The sequence below is a fragment of the Dermochelys coriacea genome, chromosome 6 (genome assembly GCF_009764565.3).
Source record: "Dermochelys coriacea isolate rDerCor1 chromosome 6, rDerCor1.pri.v4, whole genome shotgun sequence".
NCBI classification, from domain to species: domain Eukaryota; kingdom Metazoa; phylum Chordata; order Testudines; family Dermochelyidae; genus Dermochelys; species Dermochelys coriacea.
Window position 1 is genome coordinate 104,842,546 of NC_050073.1, and position 18,821 is coordinate 104,861,366.

The 18,821-nt window shown below is 42.9% G+C and overlaps 1 protein-coding gene across 2 annotated transcripts in view; it reads left to right on the forward strand.

Moving 5' to 3' along the window:
* The first annotated feature begins 6,615 nt into the window (after positions 1 to 6,615).
* EML1 (EMAP like 1) overlaps positions 6,616 to 18,821 on the forward strand; it is a 210,760-nt gene continuing 198,554 nt past the window's right edge. The window contains exon 1 of one of the 2 annotated variants that reach the window (XM_038407289.2): positions 6,616 to 6,818. In XM_038407289.2, coding sequence (XP_038263217.1) covers positions 6,788 to 6,818 — 31 coding nt within the window. In that variant the 5' untranslated portion in view covers positions 6,616 to 6,787. The remainder of the gene's footprint in view (positions 6,819 to 18,821) is intronic. The other variant, XM_043516655.1, reaches the window with a different exon arrangement.

The window sequence follows — 18,821 nt, forward strand, 5'->3', positions numbered from 1 at the left end:
TTATCTTGCAATATTCCCGGATATCTGTGTGTGTGCAGAATTCATGTCCCCCACAGATTTATTTTCTTCCCCGCAGAAGAATTACTTCTGACAGGGAGGAAAAGGGAAACTGCAAAAGCAGTCATGCACCCTTCCCATGTAGCACTGGCATGCCATTTTGGGCATCCAAAGCAGCCAGTGGAGAAGTAAATCACTGCGGTGGGGGAGGGGCTGGGAATGCCCCGGCTGATAGCTCCTACCCTACACCAGGCTCAGCTGCTAATCCTGTCTGGGCTGGGGATGGGGGAGGACAGGACGATTACTTCTCCTGCAAGGAGTGGTCAGGACCAGGCTGGGTCAGACCCATACCCCAGAAACCTCCCCTGGCTGCAGGAAGCTCTGCCCCCCACTTCTTGCCCCCATTGCTCCTCAGCCATGGGGGGGTGTCGTACGGAAAACTGCTCCCACATCCTTCCAGCTCCTGTGCATCCAAACCCCCCCATGCCCAGACCCCCTACTGAGTCTCACCCCCTGAGCCTCGCAAATCCCCTCCCCACTCAGCCAAACCCCCTGCAGCCAGACCACCCCACACCAAGCCTCACACCCCGCATTCAGGTACCCACTGAGTCCTTCCCCTCCCCCTGCATCTGGATCTCCACTGTTGCATCCACAGCACCCTCCACTGAGACCCCTGGACTCAAACCCACATCCCAATGAGCCCCACCCCCCTGAACCCAGAGTCCCCCGATGAGCCCCCCACACCCAGACCCTCTCTACTGAGCTCCAACCATCTTCACCTGGAACCCAACAATGAGCCCCTATGCATCCAGATCTCCCCTGCACCCAGATTGCCCCTCACAGAGCCCTCTCACCCCACACTTGGATCCCGCCCTCCACACTTCGATCCTGCCAGGTTGAACCTGCCTGCCCACACCTGGATTGGGGGCCAGAGCTGGGCGTGCTTCCAAGATTCTGTCCCTCTCGCTTGCTTGGTGCAGAGGGGCAGGGGCTTGGGGTATTTCTGGGGCAGACCCAGCCCTTGAGCTGTGTCAGGGTCGGATACAGCCTCACAGGTGAATCCATGTCCCGGGAGGGTGGAGGGCCGCAAGGTGATCTTCCACCTCTGTGCAGCCAGTGGCCTGTGCTCCCCACTGCTATGCTAGAGTCTCTGTATTTATTTATTGACAGAAACTTTGCAGAATTTTAAAATATTGTGTGCAGAATTTTTATTTGATTGGTGCAGAATTCCCTCAGGAGTATTGCAAGAAACATATTATGCTTCTCTGCCCCCCCTCATGGAGAATTCAAAAAGATCATGTGTCAGAAGACCACAGGGGGAAAATGCCTTTCATTGGCACTTAATGGTCATTGTGCTTTGGGTCTGAACTTGCTTGCTTTACTTAGGCAATGTTTCCATTGATTAAGGAGCAGAGGATGAGGCCTTTATACCAGCTGTTCTATAACCATTACTTTGCTGTATGATAAATCAAGAACTGAAGTGTAACTATCACAGTGAAGGTAAAAGTTAAGATTGATTCATGGCTTTGTCCAAAATACTAGGAATTGGATGATGGCTCCCCACTCCAACCACCTCACGTCGTTCTGGTGGTGGAAAGGGGCCAGAATGGCCCCCTTGGAAATGACCCCAGTGGAGCAAAGGCACAGGGTCACCACAGGCAGCTTTACCCCATGCTCCTGTGCAGCCCCCAGAGTAGGCGGTGGGGCATGGGTGGAATCTGGGGCAGGAGAGAGTGGGTTCATCCTCTGGAGACTCCGGTAATTCTCGTATTTTGAAGGGGTGTTCGGTGACGGGAGATACATTAGGCCTGATTCTCCTCTCGTTTATGGAGCATTTTACAACGGTGTAACTCAAGTGACTCCAGTAGCATTACTCCTGATTTATACTCGGGTGACAGGAGATTCAGGCCCCTTGTCATCCCACTGGCCACAACCAGTATGTTTGTTGAGGCAAAAAATGTTTTTATTAATGAATCCATAACTTTGAAAAAAGAGGTGTCCTCTGCTGTTAAGAGCATAGATCATCTACTTCACAGGCACCTGATTGCTAAATGAAAATTACCTGGGGATACTTTTAACTTGCAGGAACTGACCTTTTTTTTTTTTTATGCCCTAAGTGACTGATTTTATATGCTGATGTAAATGTATTAATTTCAGCTGACTGCTTCTTTCCATCTCCCCACCCAACCCCCCGTTTCCTATTTGGTCTTGTATCTCCTTCAACACCTAATAGACAGGAATCTCTTCACACAGCAAAAAATATTTCAACCTGATTTGCATAAATTAGAAGGGAGGAAACGTATTTCAGTCATTTTCTATTTAAACGGCATGGAAATCACACAGATGTGAGATATAAATGCCTGAGGAATTGGACTATAAGATGCTCATGGACAAGTGCAAATGTAATAATCATATCTGACTTGATTACCTCAAGAAATCATTCTCACTCAGTGATTTCCCTCTGCCAGGAGAGAGAAATGGAGAGTGAATAAGAACACTTCATCTGTACCACCAGATAAGTGATGCGATTAGCGGAGCTCTTTCACGGGTGATTCTAGAGCGTGCTGACCCTGCTGCTCTTACCACCACTCCAGTGGGGTGTGAGGTCCAGCCAATGCCAGTCACAGCTTCCTCCGCTGCATGAGGGGTTAGGACCAGCACGGCTACATCCATGGCTGGAAATGGGGCAAATTCCACCTATAAGCCAGGCCTAAGGGCCTAATCCTGCAAACTCCTATTACTGTGGGACCACTCGGTGAGTAAAGTCACACATGTATATGTTTCAGTGGCAGGATCAAGTAAACCCAGACCATCCCTCACAGGGGCTTGTCCAACCTGTTCTTAAAAATCGTGAAAGATCCATAGATTCTGTTCCCCAGAAGGGAAGAAGGACCCCCTCCAGCATGAGAGAACCACATTCTCCCTTTCCTTCCCATTGAGAGGGAATTTCTGCTCCTCTCACAATCAAGACATCTCTTTTTCCACCCACCCCCTACCCTTTTCCCCAGCTGTAGGATAATTCTCTTCACACTGAGGGATCTCCCCATTTTCTCCCTCCTCAGAATTTTAAAGCAATTCGAGGATCAAGCCCCAGGTACATTAAAGATGGAATTTTGAGCTGTGAGCCATTGTTATAGCTGTCCTCTTCAGGGACAATGAAGCTTACAAAGTCCAACTTGAAGTGTGTGAGGTTTCAGGACAGAGCATGCTCAATCAAGGGAGTCTGGCTGTGGAACAAACTTCCCGAAGAGAGAGCTGAATCCAGAGCCCTGATCAACGACCATCTTTAGAAAACTCTGCAAACCTTCCTCTTCTAAAAAGCCTTTCCACCATAAGAATAGCAGAATTGGCTCCATAAGGCTGTGGATAAAATTTTCATAAGCACCTATGTGATTTAGGCACCAAGGGCCAGATTTTCAAAGGTATTTAGTTGCCTAAAGATGTGGATAAGCACCTAAAGGGATTTTCAAAAGTGCGTTAACAGATTAGGCACCTCATTCCCATTTGAAGGCATTGGGAGTGAGGTGTCTAACTCACTTAAGCACTTTTGTAAATTCTGTTAGGTGCCTATCTTCACCTTTAGGTGCCTAAATCTACCTTTGTAAATTTGGCCCTTTTTCATTGAAAGTCAATGGGACTTGGGATCCTAGGTCACTTAGGTGCTTAAATTTATTTTACCCTCTATGTTTTAATGACCATGACTTTGGAATAAGACCATGGGCCAGAAGCTTGCTCATGCTCAAGACTCCATGAATTCTTACAAAGGTTCTGTGAATGTCCTTTCTGGAAGAGTATAGAAGAATGATCTAAGTTTTTTAAATAGCATTAAACCACATAATGTAAGAATAGATAACATATTCCCACATAAAACATGCTTTCTAGCGCTTTATCGTTTTTAACAGATATTCTGTATGGAGTTTGGTGCTTTGTTCTCTATCTGCTTTAAGGCTGGGCTGTTCCAAGGCAGCTGAGGGAGAGCCAGCTCTGGAACAACCTTCCACAGGAGATCAGGTGAATCCAGAGTCTGATCATCTTTAGGAAATGTTACAAAACCTTCCTCTCTGAGAAAGCCTTTCCATCATAAGTGACTCTCCCAATTTGAGCAGCCCTTTTATTTTCCCCAAATCCCTCCAAGAAAACCCTGACCCCAAGCAGAGCTCCAACCCTATAAATGGGGGGTGGCCCAGGAACTCCATTAAGGGACTTAGCTATTGCTGTAGATTTTACGTGGGAGGTGCTTAGATAATACAGTGATGGGTGCTGTAAGATAGATAGACAGACACCCAACTCCCATTGAATTTTATGGAGCCTGACTCCTTTGCAGTCCTTTGGAAATCACAGCCTGGAGCCATTATTGACTCCTATTCAATAACACTTTTCTCATATTATCTTAACAATTATTCAAATGTGTTGTGATTGTTGTGATTTTCCCCTCCCTTTTATTCTTTAACTCAAATTATGGCTCTTGCACTTTTTGCCATGGTGAACACCCAGCCTTACTCATAACTTCACCTTTGCTCTCTATCAAAAGGTGATTCCCCTCTCCCCCCAGAATCCCAGAGTAAATAAGGTTCTGCTCCTTTTTGAGTATGACAAGAGTGGAGAGAAATATAGTTTTCACATGAAAAAAAATTCTTATAACCATTAAAAAAACCAAAACACCTTTATGGCCCAAATGGCTAGGAGTAGAAAGTTTAAACCAGGGAGGAAAATAGCCCTCTTTGAGGATAAGTGTCATGAGTGTAAAAATGAAAATTAGTTTTTATGTGACCAAGCTATGACCTTTTGTATAATTGTATGTCCTGCATAAGCATCTTTCACAGAGTTTTTCACAAAGTTCCTGATCCTGCAAATACTTACTCATGTTTAGCTTTACTCAGGGGAGCAGTTCCATTGACTTCAATGGGGCTATTCATGTGTATAAAGTTAAACTTGAGTGGAAGCACTTGCAAGATCGGGACCTAACTGTGCAAAGTGCCTCGCTAAGAAGGCTGTATGTGCAGGTGTGGCCAATACACTTAAGTAGTGAAAAGTGCACTGAAGTTTCACAAGAAGTTGGGGCGAGCAGCTGTGCCCTTTGTAAAGTGTGCAAGACAGAGCTCTGCTCTGATGCTCAACAGCTGGAGAAAAAGCAAAGCTCCAAAAGCTGGTCCAGACTGTCCCTCCCAGATCTGTGCCTGGAAGGTTTCTTGTATGGATTTTCCCCTTTTCCCTTGGTGCAGAAGTGGGGCTCAGCCACTTCTGTGGAGTCGTCCTTCTCCCTCCAGATCTGACAGAGGGTGCTCCGAGTTTGGGGCTTATGTGGAGGAGGGAGTAGAAGAATGGACAGGGCCAGAGGGGGCACATCGCCTCTCTCTCCAGTCCTGTAGAGCATCCCTGGAAAACAGAATGCAGGATGCAACTTTATTATCATGTCTGCACAGCTGCCATCCATGTGAGTGTCCCCTCACTGAATAACCCTCTTGTAGCTCCACCAGGAGACCTACAGGTTGCCACAACCTGGGATACTCCCTGGTAGAGCATCTCCAATTAAGCTTCATGCCAGTGACCAGGAATGAGAAAGAGCCACCAGGGCCAGAGCCTGGGCAGAGGCACAGGATCTCTCCACTTCCCCTTTGTCTCTCAAAGATCCTGGGCAAGTCCCTTTTCCACCCACTCCAATGAAATAACGACAGAATGCAGAGCAGGAATTTCCTCACCTAGCTTCCCCTCTGTAGGGTGTTTTCAGGAGAGGACAATCCAGGACAATAACTGGAGAGAGGCCTGTCCTGTGTACTTTCTGAGGTGCATGGCAAAGGGCAATCTGGGGTGGCACTGTGCACCATACTCAAGGAAAGCAAGGGCTCCTGAATCACTGACGTCGCGCATTTGACATGCACCTGGGGAGAGTATATATATACTTACATATATGTGCGTATGTACATATGTATATCTATACACTCAGCATGCACCTGGGGAGAGTATATGTGGCTTTCTGCCTCGCCTTCCAGACAACTCCCCTACACCAGGAGCTTCCCAGAAGTGCAAAGGGGATGGAGCAGGAATAGCATCTGCTCCTCTGTAGTGTTTAGAATGTTGTGAAAAGAGGCAGGACTCCTGTGGAGTCTAAGCACAGGACTGTTCAGCTCTGAGGAGTTTTCCCTCTTTATTCAGGCCCATAGCTAGTCCATAGATCTAGATATATACCAAGGCAAAAGCTACATAGTGTATCTCAGGAATGATACTAACTCAGCAGAAAACTAGGAATGCCCTAGGACAGTGGTTTTCAACCTGTGGTCCTTTGACCCCAGGGGTCAACAGACTATGTCTAAGATTTCCAAAGGGGTCCACGCCTCCATTTGACATTTTTTAGGGGTCCGCACATGGAGAAAGGTTGAAAACCACTGTCCTAGCACTGCAACTCCCCCACAAACTTCAGCACACAGCAATTAGCCAGTTTGTTGGATACAGATTTTCAGCTTAGCACTTAAAAGCAGTTTCATAAATATTCTATGGCCTTTCAAGCCATGTAATTTGCCTCTGTGACATTAAAGAGGAAACTCTGTGGAGGGGAGGGATGATAACAAATTTATCCACCAATAGCATGCTCTTTTGGCACAAAAGCACATTCTTATCTTTACATCCCATAATGAGAAGGCAAAGACGGGATTGTTGCTACAACTCCCTACGTGGGTAGATGTACATTATAGGAGAAGGGTTAGATATTTTTTCCTCTGGCTACCCTAACAGAAGAAACTGAGTTTGTATTTTCCTGTGGCTTTTCGACGTACAGTTGAAGAGAACTGTTCACATGATGTCAGACTGCGAGGGACTGGTTGTGGGTAAGTGCCAGATTTATATTTACCACAGTGTCCTGCCGACTAGTTCACGTTCTCAGATTGCAAAGTCACACACAAACCCGCTTGGTTTTGAAGGGAGTCTGAGCCATTGCAGGGGAAGAAATCTCATGCATCAGCAGAGTTCTGCAAGCTCTTAGTTACAAAACGTTCTCGGGTAGCTGCTATTGGGTGGCTAGCCTATGAAGTTACGTTTTCTTAATAAAAGCATGAAAAATAAATGAGGCTGACTTTTGCTAATCAGGGAAGCAGTCTGATTCTGTCAAAATGACAGGATCACAATTTGTTCTCTGGAGCTTCTAAGCAAGAATTTCTGGGAACAGTTCCTGAAACAACTACCCTATATATGCACTATGTTAACACATCGATTAACCTTTTCAAATGCCAAGGGGCTGCAGAAAAGACAGCCGAATGTAATAAATATGGGTCCTTTACTGAGAGAAAATACATACTCTCTGCACTTTATTTTCAAAATCAGTGCCTTGTGTATGCTGCCTATAGCTGAAAAGGTGTCATTCCCTGACACACTTAGCTATGTCAAACTTTGCTGCACAGGAGTCTGCGGCATGTGGTAGGAAGACATCTCTTAGCCTTTTCATTTTCTGCCTTTGTATACGTAATGTAAACATTTGCTAGATTTTCTGCATGAAAGGAAATTCTTGTGGGGACATTGGAGCGATTCTGTGCCAAGGCTTTTGTTAAATAAAAGCGTTCTATTTAAAAACACTACTTGTATTTTGTCATTGCAAGCATTTGTCTTCTCATATTTATAGTGGAATAATTTAATTTGACTGGCTTGTGATGGCAGAGAGTAAGAGACCAGGTTCTTGCTTTAAAAGTGGAGGTGAAGAGGGGGGTAAAGTGGATGAACCATTTTTTCCACTTCAGGGAGGAGGCAATATTTTAAAAAAAGGGTAAAAATATGAATATTTTAGTTCAGCATAAGCTGCACCATGGGCAATTTCCTATGCCAGCAGAAGGTTGCTATCATTGTATGAAGGCAGAGCTGAAGTCTATGAAGATGAAAATGTCTTGCTTACCTTATCAATGGGCTGATACCATACCAGAATAGCTTCCCTTCTTCAGCAAAGTTGGCCTTGACTTTAACAGCTTGAGCTATATGTGCTTATTAAGGACTCTGAGTTGAACAGGGATATTTCAGGACAACATTGACAATATTTAGCTGGCATCTGATATTAATGATGAAACTGATATTTGGCATGCAAGGCATGATGGGTGTGAAAGTTGCTTATATCTGAATTATTTTTGCAATTGCAAGGGCCCAGGATGTTTCCTTTGCAGAAAGTTGTTGATAGTGTGTAGCTTTATGGGTTTGGGGTTTTTTTTTGAGGGAGGGAGGATGGGAGTTGTTGGATGAAGAAGGGAATAAATATCAGAGATAGGCCGAGCTGTAAAGTTTGGATCTGGATGCAGCTCTGAAACTTTCCCGCACTTGCAGGCTGTTCAGAGCAGGAGGTTTGGTTTCCTCACCATCGTTCTCATATTCTCCCCTCCTTCTCCAGTCATCTTGGCAACGTCTCCAATCCACTCACTACCTCCTGTATCAGACATCATGGCTGACCCATGCTCTTTTCACTCTCCCTGATACGGGGCAGAGATAGCTGGGTGGTAGCCAAACCTGTGGACACCACATGTGATTTCCTGGATTTAGTGCTGTGCGTGTGTAGAGTCATAAGTATCGCTGTTGCACTGTATGTGGTTATTAAACTATTTTTAATATTCTAGTTGCTGACAGTTTGTCTCATGTTAATGGATTTGGGGAATTCCCTTGATGGTAACATTTTTTCCACCACTATTTGGAAGATTAAAACTTTATTAATAAAATCTCTGTAAATAAGGGTATAAAACATGAATAGAAAATTCTCTGTTACAATATGATTACAACATGATGGTCCAAATACCACCCTACTGATTCCAATGAGAATTGTATGGTGTAATTGAGGCCAACATTTGACCTCGTATTTTTAAGACTCATGTTGAATGGGGCTAGACAATAGACTTGCAAAAAAGTTACAGTAATATATTTAAGATTAACATTGTAAAGTGGCTAGACAATACAGATCTATTTATAGCACAGTGTGTGTATGTGTGTGTATTTACTCTGTACTATAAATAGGTCTGTATTGTCTAGCCACATTACAACGTTAATCTTATAAAAAATAATTGTAACAACCTTTTGGAATGTATATGCCTAATAAACAATTCTACAAATTAAAGTTTAAAGTTACAGTAAATGAATGCCAAAATTTCTACACTACTTTCAGCCTACACAAGAATGTAATAGAAACAGTTGCATAATTGTTCAGGTCAGATAAACATTACAGAGAATATTGTTGAATATGTCCTTTTGATTTTAAATAGCAGGATATGAACTGGCCAACGTAACTTTTTAACAATAAACTTCATTTAATAGTAAAATTCATATTTCTGAATTAGAAAGAACTAGGCAGCTTTTCAGGGTCTAAACATTGAGTTTTTACTTCTGTAACACAGAGGCTTGTGACTTATGTTAGGTTCCCATATGAATACAATCTTTCATTGGTTCAGAATAGAAAGTGAAATGGGCAGAAGACAACAGCCTGTAGAAAGAAGTTTCATTTTGTCTTTTCAATATAGCATATGAGACACAGAAACTGTCAGAGTTGCAGAAATGTTTAAAATAAGGCACTGTCACACTGGACTGAATTCCACCCAAAATGTGCTTGTGCTCTTTAAAGTGCTGAGATCAAAATGATCAATTAGTGAACAGAATTTTTAAATTTATTCCATTAATTTTCCTAGACTATTGTGACATGAGTAGATAAAGACGAAAGAAGGATCAGTCACTTCAGGACAAGTGCACTGCCTTCAGTTTCTTTCTTATTAGCAATTATTGATATACCGATGCTATGCATTAGTGCTAGGTACATAGATTTACAGTCATTGCTACATGCAGATAAAAGCAAAACACATCAATTATTTAAGTGCTTCCCTGGGTGTGTATTATTTTTCTCTTGTAAGAAGACAGAGTTCAGTCTCTGTATAACTGAACAATCTTTCATGCTCCCAGCATTTTGATTAGGAACAAGTGAGTCATAATGGTTCTGGTTCTTACCACAACCTCTCAGACTTCAGATAAACCTCTGAAGTCAAGGAAAGGTCCTTAAAATGTCTGTTCACTTATTTTCCCCTCAGAAACTGCATCATGAGAGAGTAACAGTACAGAATATTTGTGAATAGCATCATTCTTTTACTATAGTCCTGGAGAATTCAGCTGTGCTGTGATATAGATTTTTATTGCCAAGAGTGGGCACTATAGTTCAAATACAGAGAATCTCACCGATACATCCGTTATCTTTTATTCAGTAAAATGTTGCTCACATATGGAAGAAAGATAATTGATTTCTCTAGCTCTGCCGCATGTGTCAGGGAGCCCAGTACTCTTCCTCCCAAACTCTTATATTTGATTCTACAGAGGAAGGGAAAAAAAACCTATGAAGTGTGTTCTTGAACACCTCATTAAATATCACCCCACATCAGATGAGAATTGTACATTTCAATATGTCCTAGAGATGTTGTGGGAACCTGGCTAAAATGGGGTGTGCTTCTCGGGAAAGGGATATCCCAGGAACTTATAGGCAGTACAGGTGTCTTACTAGTCACACCATCTAGTCAGGTTACGCAGGGGTACATTTGGGCCTGCATTGAGAACTTGGTTAGCAGTGCTGTTGATAATGTGTGAAAGGAAATAGAATCCAGCTCACTCTCCCATAGTCACGTTGTCTCTGCAGGACTAATGGGAATCAGAAATTATAAAAATGTACTTTTATCACTAAAAGCAGGAGGGATGGCACAGCAGACGTACAGGGAGCAGATCTGTCCGGGGAAATGGCCCCATTTTTATGCAGGCCCTTTTGAAATTAGAACCAGGCTTTGAAATGGTTTTTAAGGAGGCCCAGTGGAAAGTATTTAGCTTTTTGTTCTTTATGGCAGGAGCAGACATTTTGCAGAGCAAGAGCCCAATCCAACAAATTCTTAGGCACTTGATGCGTAATCTCATTAAATTCATGCATTTGCAGGATCAGACCCTAACAATTGGCCCCATGCTCATGTTATGTCAGCAAGGGCTATGTGCAATATAAAATTAGTGCCCCCAATTTCCTGGGGTAAGGAGGAGGTTCTGAGCCTTATTTCTTGTGTTTGCCCCAACTACCCAATACAGATCAGAGCTATTGATTAACTGGAATAAGCCAGCCCTCTCATGATTGTTGGTCCTCTCGGGCGTAAATGTTAGCTTCCCAACCCCACTCAAAATAGGCTGCTCTTTGTGCAGAACTGCCTTATTTATTGAGGTCTCTCAGCAAGTTTGCCAAGGCCGGAGTCAGGTAAGGACACACAGAGAGCTCATGTTCAGATGCTTGAAGACCTGGGCCCTGCAAATGCCCCAGACAGTAATGCTAGACCAACCTTGTAATCAATAAAAGGAAACCACCATAAACTTTTCAGCACTGGGGAAATATGCTCTGAGGACCAAATTCTCAGCTATTGTAAATGGGTGCAACTCTGTTGAAGTCCATGGGGCTGTGTCCCTTTACACCAACAGAAAATTTGGCCCTGACTATTAAGTCCAGAGGAGACAGATGCCTTTGCTGGTTGTTTGGAGCTTGTGTAACCCACACACTACCTGTGTGTGGTGTTCTGTCCAATCTAGTGGCACCGAGACCACTTAAAAAGAGAGATTAATGAGTTTGCTCTACAGCCTTAGCTAACAGCCAGTTGGCTTTTAGCTCATGTGGTAGAGACTCATGCACTAAGCTCTAGAGGTCCCAGGTTTGATCCTGCCTGCCGATGATCAGGGTCTATTGGCATTACAAGTGGGGGCTCATCCGGGATTTCAACTGGGAAGACTCTGAAGAATGGGACATGATTCCTTAGCTAGGGGAAGTATGTAACCCTCACACCTTCTGGGTGTGGTGTTCTGTCCCATGTAGTGGTACTGAGACCACTTAGAGAGAGAAAGCAATTAATGAGTCTGCTCTATGGCCTTAGCTAATGGGCAGTTGGCTTTTGGCTCATGCACTAAGCTCCAGAGGTCACTGGTTCAATCCCACCCATGGCGACCAGCATCTGTAGTGTTACACTTGTACAGTGCTACCCTGGAAGGCCTGCAAGTTCAGCATTGCAGTTGTCTAGTACATGGCAAACCATATTTCAAATCAGTCTACAAAAACAATGGCCACAGCTTAGAAATATTCCTAAAAGGGTAAAGTTAAAAATCAGCTAATATGTATCGTGAAGAAAAATGCTGAGTCCACTGATGCAAAGTTGCTCACATCAAAAAGGAACACTAGCATGTGGCAGGTGGACCAGTGGGTTCTGTTCCTGGTTCTACTATGGACTTGCTGTGTGCCTTTGGAGAACACATTTCACCTTTCTGCACATCAGTCTCTGTAAAAGTGGATTAATGGATCCTTGCCCACCTTTGCAAAACACTTTGAAATCTGCAAATGAAAAGCACTGCGTGAGCACTTTAGCACGTGAGAGGTGTCCACTGAGACCATTGTAGAATTATGTACATCAGAAGAAGCACTAATGGCTGTGTCCAGCAAATTGCTCTGCACCCTCAACACCTTTCATAATTCAGTGAGAGTTGTTGATGATGAATGCACCACAGAATCATTGGGCTAGGTGCAAGAATCATTTGGCAAAATTCTATGGCCAGTGCTATGCAGAAAATCAGATGATCATTCAAAGATTTTCCAGTGGAATGTTGTTCCATCAGACAATGTTGGTTCAATGAAACCTGGTGTACTACTTGGATTGTAAGTTCTTTGATGGTGTCTTTTTGTCCTGTGTCATGGCCTGGTCCATGACTAAAGCTCCTAAATGCTCACACAATACAAATAATAAATAATAATAATGATCCCTTGTGGCCTTAAAAATCTATGAATCATCATAATCAGGCCCACAGATATTGAAACATAAATGTGAATCTAGAGCCCCCAGGAGTCTGTGTTTCACAGGAATAACATCAGAGGTAGATTTGTGGTAACAAGCTAGCCCTGCTGAGATACATGAATGAAAACATGTCAAAAATAGCGTGAAAAGCCCTCTCTATGCATGAAGCATTTCAAGAGCACCCCATGGTCCACAATACCAAAAGGAGTCAAAGAAACATAAAGAGTTAAAATGTACTGTGTGAAGAATCCACCTGCTACAGAAGGTCATTAGAATATAAACCTTGGTTAAAACAACTCTTGAGTAAGGACTAATTGGAGATTTTAAAACACTGTGGTTTCAGAGAGATGTGGCTGCAGTAGTCTTTTCATGGCTTCACCCCACTCCTGCCCTCAGATCTTTTGTTGGCTAGTGCTGAAACCTGAAAGCTTCCTAATCAATGTCAAAATTGCTGCAATCTTGTTAAAGGGAGAGAGCCATGGGGCTAGAATCTGCTCCCAGTTACACTTGTGTAAATCCAGTCTAACGCCAGTGAAAGCAGAATCTGGTCCTTCATCATCAAAGCCAAAGAAAATGAGAATGGGGAAGTGAGACCTGTACCCAGTTATGCTCTGTACCCGGGCTTTGTCTACCCTGTGGGTTTGTCCTAGCTCCAGTAATCAGTGTAGCTGCACCAGTGCAAACCTCCAGTGCATATAGACACTAAATCACTAACAGAAAAGGAGTACTTGTGGCACCTTAGAGACTAACAAATTTATTTGAGCATAAGCTTTCGTGAGCTACAGCTCACTTCATCGGATGCATTATGCTCAAATAAATTTGTTAGTCTCTAAGGTGCCACAAGTACTCCTTTTCTTTTTGCGAATACAGACTAACACGGCTGCTACTCTGAAATAAATCACTAACAGTCACAGTTTGCACTATCTCAAAGGTAAGATCCACTTGTGCAAATGGCAACTAACTGTCTCACTTTGTAACCTTGGGCAAGTCACTTATCCAAGTTATTTGCTCAGTGCTTCAGTTTGCTCATATGCAAAGCAGTGATGATACTTAACCACCAGGTTTGTCAGGAGCTTTTATATTTAAGGATTGAAAACTCTAAACAAACAAAGTGTGATTATTTCAACTCATTTACACAGTAGGTATTATGAATGTAAATCCCTCCTCTATTCACAGAGGGTAGCACAGAGCTGTGTGAACCATTGCAATTTGTTTGCTTTTAAAACATTTGTGATTTTTTTCCAGTGTGCCTAAGTTTGCAGATGCTGCAGTTTGAAAGGTTTGGGTCCAAATGAATATATTCCTTTCCATATTTGAATCTCCTTTTAAATTCATGGGCTTGATTTGGCAAGCTCTGGATTGCCCTTGTTTGTGGGACGACTGTTTATGTCAGAATTTTCCCTTTAAACCTGTAACAGTCATCTAATGAGTCTAAAACACTTCCAACTAACTAATGGGTTTAATAATAATACATTAAGCCACTGTCTATGACAGACACAGAGGTAACTCCATGTCGCTCTGATACATTATATTTATTGGGCTATTCACACAGAAGATGTCAAAAATGTTTCAAAATCTATAGGAAGAGTGACTATTATGATCCTCAGCTCCCATAGAATAATGACCTCAGAATTTGGCTCCTAGATAGGAAAAGGTTCATCCCTTGGAGGTAATCTTCCTGTAGCCTGGTATGGCAGAAGGTACCATGCAAAGAGTTTTCTAGCATTGCTGGGTTTGTTCCCCTAAAGTTCATTTTGGGGTACATCAGTCTTATATCAGAGGGGTAGCTGTGTTAGTCTGTATTCACAAAAACAACGAGGAGTCCAGTAGCACCTTAAAGACTAACAGATTTATTTGGGCAGAAATGGTTTTTTACCCATGAAAGCTTATGCCCAAATAAATCTGTTAGTCTTTAAGGTGCCACTGGACTCCTCATTGTTTTTATCAGTCTGATAGCATCTGCAAACAGAAAGAACCTTGAGTTGCAGGGACTTGAAGGTGTCTTTGAAACCGGCTATTCATGACTGTGGGTCCCAGTGAAGTCAGTGTCAAGCTCCCATTGACTTATGGAGGAACAGAGTCAGGCCCAAGGAGTGAGTTGCTGAAAAGAATGTTCACTAAACTTTCATAATGACAGGTTTCAGAGTAGCAGCCGTGTTAGTCTGTATTCGCAAAAAGAAAAGGAGTACTTGTGGCACCTTAGAGACTAACAAATTTATTAGAGCATAAGCTTTCGTGAGCTCCGATGAAGTGAGCTGTAGCTCACGAAAGCTTATGCTCTAATAAATTTGTTTGTCTCTAAGGTGCCACAAGTACTCCTTTTCTTTTCACTAAACTTTAGATTTCCTTGTGATGCCCTTATCAGCTGACCAACATAAGTAGGTTTCCACCATGAATGATGGTCAGCAGTGATCACTAGATGAAAATTAGCAAAATTGCCAAGCACCGTAGCTTCCACATTAGCTTCCCTCCAGTAAAATGGTTAAGCCTATGCTGTTGCAACAATTGCCAGGAGCGAGGTTGTAGGAGACACCACCACAGGGCAAAGTGGATGAAAAAAATGAAGAACCACTAGCAACCTTCGCAGGCCAGAAGCGTCAGGACCCAGCAGCAATCCATGCCGCTCCTCACCACATGCTCTGATGAGAGAGAACAACCCTGCAGATCCTCAGTTCCACACAAGTTATTTTAAAAAAATCTGCTTCAGAACCCAACACTAGCCGATTAAAAAGCAGGTTTGCTTGCAGTGCATTTGAGCTGCTGCCTGTAGAGTTTACTGAGCTGAGTAAGTTATCCCAGCAGGAGTCTCTCCTTCCCGTCCAGCAGAGATACAGAGAGAGTCATTCAAATTGTAGGTTTTACCGAAAAGTTAAGCCCTTGTTAATAACTGATATGATTGAGGAAAAAATGACACCCCAGCTAATCCCCTGTTAAGCCCAGGATGTCTTATGTTATGAATTTATTTGAAAACTATTTTTAGTGACCATATGCTGTTGTTTAGAACACGTTTCTCAGAATGATTTCACACTTGGGTTTTTTTTATGCTTTTTCATCTTTCCTAAATCATTGCAGTGAGGCCTCCAAGACAGATATCTAGCTGTAAATAGATAGATGGGCCTGGACTCAGATCCCTAGATGGGTCAGCTCAGTCATTCCTCTCCAGGAGGATTCACCGAATTCCATGCAGTTCTGTGTGCGGTCTTTCTGATGATAGTTTAACAACCAAGATTCTTTCTTGTGTGAGAACTTTAAAGTGCTTGTGGCCATAGGCGCCGATTCCGGGGCTGGAGCACCCACAAAGAAAAATTGGTGAGTGCTCTGCACCCACCGGCAGCTCCCCACCCTGCCCCCCACTCCAGCTCACCTCTGCTGTGCCTCCACCTCCCCCTCATCTCCCAGTGCTTGTGCTGCGAAACAGCTGTTTCACGAGGCAGGGAGGAGGGGGAATGCGGCTGTGTGCTTGGGGAAGAGGTGGGGCCTGGGTAGGGATTTGGGGAGGGGTCCAATGGGGCAGTGAGGGGGCGGAGTTGGGACGGGGTTAGGAGGGTGCGAGCACCTATTGGCACCAGGGAAGTTGGCGTCTGTGCTTGTGGTACTTAGCCCCAATGGTCAGAGCGTATTTTATTCACATTACGAGTGCAGGGCACCTAATTCAAATTTGGTTAATTCATACTGGCAAAAGTTTCTAGTGTAGACCTAGCCTTTGATCCAAAGACCATCACAGAACTCACAAAACCAGTGGGTGTGCCTGAAAGCACCCTCCTTCAGGCTGAACAGAAGGAGCAATCAACCCCCCTCCACTTGTATAGTAAAACAGCTTGGGGTTGTTGGGTCCACCCAAGGCAAATGGCTGCATATCAGAATAGAACTAAGCTTATGGACTCAGGGATTCCCTGTGGCACAAATGGATGGAATAGGATGTTGGTTATAGGCTATGTGTGTTGGAAGCAGAAGGTCTGAAGAAACAGCTGTGAATGTGATCTTGAGGGGAAGCAGAGGGACAGAGTTTCTTGGGTCCAGAGCTCACTGGAGTGACAGAGTTGGGAATTTCTGAGCAGTTCTTTGTTTCTGCCGGTGTTCAGGGACTTCGTGTACATTTTTTGTAAAATAGGCAACACTTTTACAATTGTAGACTGATTCTAGGAGCATAGAGTTTTCTGTCCCAGCACTCATTGCTTCACCACCCAGAAACAGGAAATTTCAAAGTCCCTATTATTTGTTCCAACGAAATACATATGTTTTGTGTAGTTGGTGTGACACTGCCAATCCTGCCAGATTATAGTAGAACCTCAGAGTTACGAACACCAGAGTTATGAACTGACTGGTCAACCGCACACCTCATTTGCAACAGGAAATATGCAATCAGGCAGTAGCAGAGACAAAAAAAAGCAAATACAGTACTGTGTTAAATGTAAACTCTTTTTTTTAAAAAGGGAAAGTTTAAAAAAAAGCTTTGACAAGGTAAAGAAACTGTTTCTGTGTTTAATTTAAATTAAGATGGTTAAAAGCAGCATTTTTCTTCTGCATAGCTGCATTAAGTCAATGTTCAGTTGTAAACTTTTGAAAGAACAACCATAATGTTTTGTTTGGAGTTACGAACATTTCAGAGTTACAAACAACCTCCATTTCCGAGGTGTCTGTAACTCTGAGGTCCTACTGTATCACTAAACAACTAGTGAAGTACCAAGTTATTATTACTATAGCAAGATAAGGAAGTGGTGTTATCAGTGATCTGGGTATGAAATAAAAAAGCAGTTTATTTTTTTAAAACTGAAGTGCTTCCAGTGATGATATGAATGAGATGGTGTGTTCCTGCAAGACTGATCTGTCATCTTCAACAGACTTTGGTATCTCCCAACCCTGAGGGATTTGTTTCCTGCATTTCCAATCAGTCCCAAAAGGGCAATTCAGGCATAACAGTTTGTGTGAGGGTATTGAACCCGTGAGATGGCAGTAATTTTCTCCAGGGAACGGCTCCTGAAATGTTTGATCCATCTCAGTGTTGCCAAGTCTTGTGATTTTTGGTGTGGGTTTTTTTAAGCTGAGTAGCTGGTATCATGAGACTCTCAGCTTTCATTTAACCACCCCTTCAACATTTTAGTTTACATGGAAAAAGCTGTAAAATGTGAACTGAGTGCACCTTAAGGGTTCAAACCAGAAAGAGAACAAAAAGAACTCCAACTTAGAGCTGGGCAACGTTTTTCAGCTGAAACTCTTTTTAGATTAAAAAATGCAGCTTCAGGTCAATCCAAACATTTTGTGAATTCAGATTGAATTCACAAAGTTGTTTGGCCAAAAAAAAAAAAAAAAGAAATCTGTAAAAAAATCTAAACATTTTGTTTCAATATTTTCAATATGAAATCTTTCAATTCTTCAATTTGAAAGGGTTTTTCATTGTGAACTTCACTTCAATTTAAAAACAAAAGTGTGACAAGCCCCCAGAAGCAAAATGAAACATCGGATTTTGGGTTGAATAAATATTTAGGTGGACCTCAAATGATTTTTTCCCTACTTTTTCAGTTCATTCAAAAATGCAAAATAATTCATGATTTTTTTTGAATGCTTGGGATTGGCAGTCTGCCATCAAGCTGTCTGGAGTGGCTCAGGAGAATGAATACCAACCTCAGATCAGACTGCTAAGAAGCAGGGCACAATCCCCAAACTGGCTGTGAATTCTGCACTCAGATTTCACTTACCAAGAATCAAGTGTAAATGCTCAGGCACTTTAACAACTTAACCATGGTGTCACAGACAGTCCCCTTGGGTGCTCCAATCTATCTTGTTACCCAGATAAGCTTGCCTTGTGATAGATAGTCCCTTACATCAAAAATCACATCATCATTCAGATTACACTGAGTCCCAAAGGACCAGTCACTTACCCCAGATTAATTGCACCTTCGATCCTATACCAAAGATAACTCTCATAGCCAATCCAATAATAAACTAATTGAAGATTTATTAACTAAGAAAAAGAAATGAGAGTTATTTACAAGACTAAAGCAGGTAAACATAACACACAAATGAGTTACA